General features: G+C 62.8%; 1 protein-coding gene across 3 annotated transcripts; it reads left to right on the top strand.

Moving 5' to 3' along the window:
• Positions 1-344: 344 nt before the first annotated feature.
• Positions 345-6,144, top strand: LOC149865296 (uncharacterized). Of its 3 annotated transcripts, XM_090041304.1 has the most exons (9): positions 361-477; positions 1,184-1,369; positions 1,672-2,001; positions 2,241-2,540; positions 3,072-3,176; positions 3,638-4,012; positions 4,222-4,533; positions 4,658-4,990; positions 5,789-6,144. In XM_090041304.1, the coding sequence occupies exons 2-9, from the start codon at positions 1,288-1,290 to the stop codon at positions 5,794-5,796; spliced, it is 1,845 nt and encodes a 614-aa protein (XP_089897430.1). In that variant the 5' UTR covers positions 361-477; positions 1,184-1,287; the 3' UTR covers positions 5,797-6,144. The 3 variants fall into 3 exon arrangements, with proteins under 3 accessions (XP_089897429.1, XP_089897431.1, XP_089897430.1); XM_090041303.1 differs by lacking the exon at positions 1,184-1,369 and having other exon boundaries at positions 345-477; XM_090041305.1 differs by lacking the exons at positions 1,184-1,369; positions 3,072-3,176 and having other exon boundaries at positions 345-477.
• The last annotated feature ends 864 nt before the right edge of the window (positions 6,145-7,008 follow it).

Below are 7,008 nucleotides of genomic sequence, written 5' to 3'. Positions count from 1 at the left end.
CCAGGAAATGAACCCCACAACCAGGACTTCAGAGGCCTCCATGCCTTCTGCAGCAGGGGGTCCCGGGACACAGAGCCCTGGGCAGTGCTGAGGGACCTGACCCCTAGCTGCACACAGCTGCACTATGCTTTCCCCCACTCGGCCATCAGAGCAGAGAGGGCCCCACACACTGGGCAGAGCTCGGGGCTTACCCCCCCACTCCCCACTCTTCCCAGGGCCCTGGCTCCTACAAGAGAGGCCCTGGCTCCCACCGCCCTGCCGGGGTGGGGCAGGAGCAGCTCCGGCTTTGCTCTGCACTTTGGCCCCTTCTCCCAGCCCCTCCCTGCCACACGGGGAAGGGGAAAGCACAAAGGTACAGCCCAGGGATCCATGCTGGCTTTGCAGGAGAAGAGATGGCAACTGTGGCAGGGTGGACAGACACCTGGGTCCTACACCTCAGGGTCCTGCTTCTGCCTCTGCTCTTCCTGGGGACAGCAGGTAAGTGCCAACCCCCTGCTGGAGACCAGCCACAGCAGGGGACACCCCCTCCATGGTGGGGTAATGTGGGCAGGGGCACAGGGATGTGAGCACATGGCTGAGGTCACCAGGAAGGAGCAGAAGGGTAAAGTCACTTCTAGGATGTACCCGATTAGTCCAGGCCTGGGGCTGCTCATGGCTGCACGCCAACCCCTGTCCCGCCCCAGTCAGTGCCTGGTGCAGGGCTCTGCACAGCTCATCTCTCTAGGATGGGAGAAACTCTTGTGAGGGAGACACCACGACCTGACAGTGCAGGGACAGGTGGGGAAGCAGGAAAGTCCTGGACGTGGCCTAGGGGAGATCCCCTTCCCCTCTGGCCAAGGGTCCTGGGACACTGAGAACTGGAGGAGGTTACAGACCGGACCCCAAAGCACACACCGCCCCTCCTGCTGCGCACCTTTCCGCTGCCTGGGGGCTGCAGGTCTGGGTTGCTGGGGAGCGCGGGGGACCTGCGAGCAGACCCCAGACAGGGACCATGAGGGACTGGGATCCCCAGGGCTCCCCAGCCCTGAGCCTGCCCCCTGGGCAGGGGAAACCCTGGGATGACTCTCCCCTCTGCTCCTCGGAGCCTCGGGGCTGTAGAAAAGGGCAAGAGCTGGGCCTGGCCCCGGTCTCAGACCCATTTCAGCTCCTGGCACAGGATGGACCCCCTTCGTGTTGTTTCCAGCCTGAGGCGTGGCTCCTTCTCAAGTGAAAGCGAAAGCCAGAGAGGATATCCTGAGAATCCATTTTAGCCTCAGGGACAAGGACTCTGTGAGGACAGAGGGAAAGATGCAGCCCGGGGTGCAGCACCTGGGCAGCCTGCTCCTTCCCCTGGCCCTGCTCCTGTCTCCCCTCTTCCCTGCCCCACATGGTAAGTCCTGGTCCCACTGCTCCCCTGGCTCAGGTGTGGGGGCAGCCGGGGGCTGGGGTGGGTGTGCAGCCCTGGGGCAGCCTGGCCAAACCCCATGGGAGGAAGGTGCGGGTGAGGGAGAGCGGGCAGTTCAACGTGTAGGGGTGAAGTCCCGTCACCCCGAGTGCAGCAGGCCCCTGCCCCCCAAACCTGAATCTCCCTGGCACCAGGTCCTCGCAGCAGGCCATGCAGTCCTGGGCAGTGTCCCTCCTGCTCTGGCCCAGCCTGAGGGGTCTTATGGCTGCTTCCTCTCCCCTGGGCAGGTTCCCAGCTGCAGGTGACCACGGCGCCCTCCTCCACGGCCCATGTGGGCTCGGGGGTCCTTCTGAAGAGCCGGTTTGACGTTGGTGGGCTGGTGGCCCTGGACTCCCTGCGGGTGACATGGTATTTCTGGGACAAGAAGGTGGCCTGGTATGAGCAGGGCAGGAGCCAGGCCCATCCCAGAGCCAGCCTGCCATCAGAGAAGGAGCTGCAGAGTGGAAATGCCTCCCTGTCGCTGACCGCAGTGACCCTGTCAGACGAAGGCATATACCGATGTGTTGTGTGGTACGGGGTGCAGCAGCACCAGGGTGAGACCACCCTGCGCCTACTCGGTGAGGACCGGAGAGGGGTGCAGAGGGGTGATCAGGGCCTGATCTACATGGGTAGGGTAGAGAACACAGACACAGACCTGTGCCACATGCAAACGAAGTGGTGAATAAGCAATCTATTCACAGGCTGGGGGACTCTTTGGTCCCATCGTGTCAAACCCCATCCACAGGCAGGACCGTCAGCCTGTGGGGACTAGACACATGTCCCAAGTCCCAAGACATACAATGACATTGTCTTCCAGCTGTCCCAATGATCTCCATCCCGAGACAAAAAGCCGTGGCTGATGCTGAGACCTCTCTCCTGTGTCACGTGGGGGGGTTCTTCCCCGTGGATGTGGACGTGGCGTGGCTGAGAGATGGGCAGGTCCTGAAGGGCTCCACCCGCTCCAGCCCCAAGAGGAACCCAGACGGGACCTTCAACCTCACCCTGACCTACACCTTCACCCCCGCCCTCAACGATGCTGGCAGCATCTTCTCCTGCCAGGTCCGCCATGAGGCATTGGAGCAGGCACAGCAGGAGGACATCCCCCTGGACATCTTAGGTGAGAGTCTGAGCTGGGACCGGCCTCCTGCCCTGACTCTAGACGCGGAGGCAGCTCCCTTTCCCCTACCTGAGGTAGCACAGAGCTGTTCCAGGCCAGCATTCGGGAGGCGCTGAGCTGAAGACCAGCATGGTGTGGGGCCGCATTACCCAGCGGCTGTGCTCCTTCCCTCCTGGAGGAGCTGGAGCACCAAGTAGCAGAGGGATACAGGCCTGAAGGGGCCTTCTGGGCTGCTGCATCCAGGCCTCTGTGTTCCCAGTGCATGGCCAGCTGCAGGGATCCCCAGCATCCCAAAACAAACCCTGGCCCATGACTGAGGGCAGCAGCTGGGGCACAAATGATGCCAGGCCATGCACCAGAGGTAGCCGCAGGAGAGATGAGGCCCTGCACATACACTGCCCCTGCAGCCAGAGGGAGGAGGGGATTCAGGGTGGGGGCTGGCTCAAGGGTCTCCAGCAAGACCCTGCTCCCTCCAGAATAATCCCACAGGATGAGCTCTGCCTTGTTCTCTCCTCCCTTTACCATGCACAGAAGCAGATAAGACTGGCACCATGGTCGGTGCCATCCTGGGGACCCTGATTGGAGCGGCAGCTGCAGCTGCTGCAGCCTTTTACTTCTGGAGGAAGAGAAAAAGAGGTAGAGAGGGAAGATGCTGTTGGGCTGCAGGGTCACAGAGGGAGGGGATGGGCCAGAGTGGGCAGCGGGTGGCACTGACAGAGTAGGGGCATGTGGGGGTGGAGAGGATACCTCTGTGATTCCCTACCAGACTGGAACCCACACTTGACAGGTCTCCCAGGTGATCAGAGCTGGAGCAGGGGCCACCACAACATGTTACTTCTTGAAAAAAATGGGAAAAGATAGAGTGGGAAGACATGGTTTGGCTGCAGAGTCAGAGAGCCAGGGTGGGCAGAGAGGGTGGAGGGCAAACACAATGGAGCAGGGACACGCTGTCATGGAAAGGCCTTTCCCACAAGAGGAACTGCCCCTCCCCGGGCAGGTTTCATCCCGTGGTTTCTTGCCCAGGGCTCGGAGTAGACAAATCCCCAGGATGATCCCAGGATGACTCACATCCTGTGTGTTGGTTGTTTGGCCCCCAGGCTGGGTGGTCTCCTATAACGTCTCAGAGGTGCAGGTGCCACCGCGGTGCCTGCTGGGCCAGGAGCTGACCCTGCACTGCTCCATGGAGGGGACGTTCCCCGAGGACGTGGCCGTGACGTGGGAGAGGATCCAGAGCGAGGACAGGACGGTGCCGGAGAGCGCTGGGGACCCAGAGAGCCCCGAGCACCAGCCGCTGATCCCCGCCCTCCCCCCGGGCTGGGGAGTGACGGAGGAGAGAACTGGGACCCGCCTCACGTCCTCCCTGACCTTCACCCCCACGGTGCAGGATGATGGGTCGTGGGTCCGGTGCGTCTTCCTCCACGAGGCCGAACGGATCAGAGAGCAGCGACTGTCCCCAGAGATCTGGGTGTGGGGTGAGTGCCCAGTGCCCCGATGCCACCTCCGGGTGTGGTCAGAGACTGCTGCTGTCATGGAGGGATGGGACTGAGAATGAGACAGCTCCTGGGGGTGGGCAGGTCTCACCCACCCCAGCTCCACATAGCTCCCAGGGGGCCAACTATCCATGACCCCCAGGTAGGATCCCAGCAGTCCCTTGTACTGACACCCCCACTGTGCCCCCCAGCCCAGCCACAGGTGTCAGAGATCCAGGTGTTGCCCGAGTGGGACCCCCGCGACAAGGTGCCGTTCGCTGTCCAGCTCCACAACTTCTACCCCCGGGAGGTGCCCCCGATCCAGTGGGGCTGGGACGGGGCCGGGAGCTGGGGGGCAGACCCCGCGCAGATAGACAAGAACGCGGACGGCACGTTCACCGCGACGAGCGTCTGGAGAGTGCCCAGCCGGAGCCTGACCCGGCCGGAGCTGCGCGTGCGAGTGTGCGTCCAGCACGGCCCCGGAGAGCCCCCGAGCGAGAGAGAGCTCAGCCTGAGGGCCGCGGGTGAGGAGGGGCCGTGTCCGGGGGTCCCAGCCCCGCCGCAGGGGTGTTGGGTCTGGGTGGGGTGTGAGGGGCCGCGGCTCCCCTGACGGGGCCTGTCCCTGCCTCTGCCTCTTCCCTTCCCCAGGGCTCCTGCGGCCCCCGGAGGTGTCCGAAATCTCCCAGACTGAGTCCGTGGCCAAGGGGAAGGGAGTCACCCTGAGCTGCCGCATCGCGGGACATTTCCCGGGGGAGCTGAGCGTGACCTGGCTGCGGAGGGGCAAGGGGGAGCCCACTGCTGTGACCCTGCGGGACTCGGCTGAGTGGAGGGTGGATGCTGGCACGGCCGTCCTGGCACAGGACGGGAAGAGCTTCCGGCAGGAGACCACACTCACCCTCTTGACTGCCAAGGAGATGGGGGCAGAGTACATCTGCCGCGTGGGACACCTTGCCCTGGAGACCCCCACTGAGAGGAGCAGCGGTAAGCGGTGGGGGATGGGACTGGCCCAGCACCTGTTCTGGGATAAGGGGCCTTGGCAAGGCCCCCACTCCTGTTCTGGTCATGGTGGATCCATAGGGGAGCTGACCTACCTGTCACCCAACCCAGTCCAGAGGGGCTGCCTGGCCCAGCCTAGAGGGGATGCGACCCCTTGACCCTGCCTGACCCCTCTCGCCAGGCCCTCAAGGAAGCTGTCTCGGGCAGGAGGTGCCAGGTGCTGCACTGGCTGGGTGAGGGAACCCCCAGCAGAGGCAGCCAGGAGCTGGGCTCAGGCCAGTTGGGTGGGGAGTGCCTGGGGACAGGGGCTGCCCACTGACCTGCCACTCCCACATACTGCAGTCTCAAGAGAGGCCTTTGGGCCTTATTTTCTGCCTCTGCATCTCAGTTGTAGGAGGCAATTTCTGTGCCATTTGGGATCTTCCCCTCCCGGTCAGCCTGTGCAGGCAGGGGAAGGCACCGAGTGTTCTCAGTGCCAAGGGCTGTGGGGTATGTGCGCTCCTCTCATGGCTGAGAGATCCTTGCAGTGACCTGTCCGTCAACCCCAGCTCCCAACCCCAGCCTGACTTCCCCAGCTCCATTATCTCTCCCAGCCCGACTCCACTTCCCGAGGAGCAGGCTTCATCCTGGCACTGGCACTGGTGCTCCCCGCATGTCCCAGCAGCAGATGCAGCCCCTGGTCCTGCCTGACCCTGAGGAAGTCCAGAGGCTCCAACTCTGCTGGGTAAATGGACCCACAGGCCCCAGACAGCAAGTCACAGGCATGTTCTGCTTGTTTTCTAGGCCACTAAGCATCTGCCAGAGCCTCAAACTGCTGTGGAGAGAGAAGGCAGCCAAGGATAGAGGCAGCATCACTGGCACCGCATCTCATGGTGGAATGGGATGGATCCCGTGCAATGGGATCGCGCCCATGGCTGGGCTGGGCTGGGGGATCAGGCTGGGGCTGGGACACAAAGCCAAGGCTTAAGTCATATCCAGGGCTCTGCTGGGGGAGGATGCTCCTGCTGTCCTCCTTCCCACGTGTGGTCTGTGCATTGGGGCTGAGCAGGGAGCCCAGGGATGGGAGGTGTCTCTCGCTCTGCCCATAGGGGCCCAGACCCATGTGGCCCAAGGGCTCCCAAAATAAAGATAACAGTGCTAATGCTCACTCGCACACATCTCCTTCCTCCCGGGCCTGGCTGCTGACACATCAGCTGGAGCTCAGGCCCTGCTGCCCCTGCACCATGTGCTGCAATTGCAGGGAAAGGGGAGCAGGGCTCTAGGTTCCTCCCTCCTCCTTCCCTGGCTGCCGCCCCCTTGGCAGTCATCCCCAACAGCTCCCAGAGCATGATGGCACTTGGCGCTGTGGCGGCAGCTCTGTGTTGGACCTTGCCAGGCAGATACCAGCCCCCAGCATACAGATAGTGTCCAGCTGGGGCAGGACAGAGGCAGATGGCTGTGAGCACAAGAGGCAAAGTCTGGGTCAAACACGGATTGACCCCAAGAGGGCACAGAGGCCCTTGTGACTGGATGTGTCAGTCAGTCCAGTCCAGGCCCAAAGCTGCTGCCCACACACACAGCCCTCCTCCCTGCCATGCACCAGCCCCAGGGGATGCCCATGACTGAAGTTGGGGCAGGCGGGTGCTTCCAGGTGCTGCTAGGCCCAGCGGGAGGGCTGAGACATTGGCATGCAGCCACCAGCCAGGAGCCCCCAGCTATTAGGAATGCACCGGGGTATGCCCAGGGGCTGGACATGGGAACAGGAAGCATGTGGCCCTGCCAGGACCTGCCTCAGCCCCTGGGACAAAGTAGGCTGCATGGGCTGGATCTGAATGCCCCTTTTGGAGGGAAGGAGAAGCCTCAGTGGAGAGCAGTTTCGTGGCTCAGTGTGCACAGGCTTTGCTCTAAGCAGTGCCGCACATGGCCCCTTGGCATCCAGCCACTCACCGTGTCCCGGCACAGCAAAACCAGCCAAAATAAACCCCACTTTCAACAGGGAACATCCACACAAACAACCTGCACAA

Source organism: Crocodylus siamensis, chromosome 4 (genome assembly GCF_052110815.1).
Source record: "Crocodylus siamensis isolate JL-2025a chromosome 4, ASM5211081v1, whole genome shotgun sequence".
Classification (NCBI taxonomy): domain Eukaryota; kingdom Metazoa; phylum Chordata; order Crocodylia; family Crocodylidae; genus Crocodylus; species Crocodylus siamensis.
Note: the sequence above shows the minus strand (reverse complement) of the source record. Positions and strands in the feature narration are given on the sequence as shown.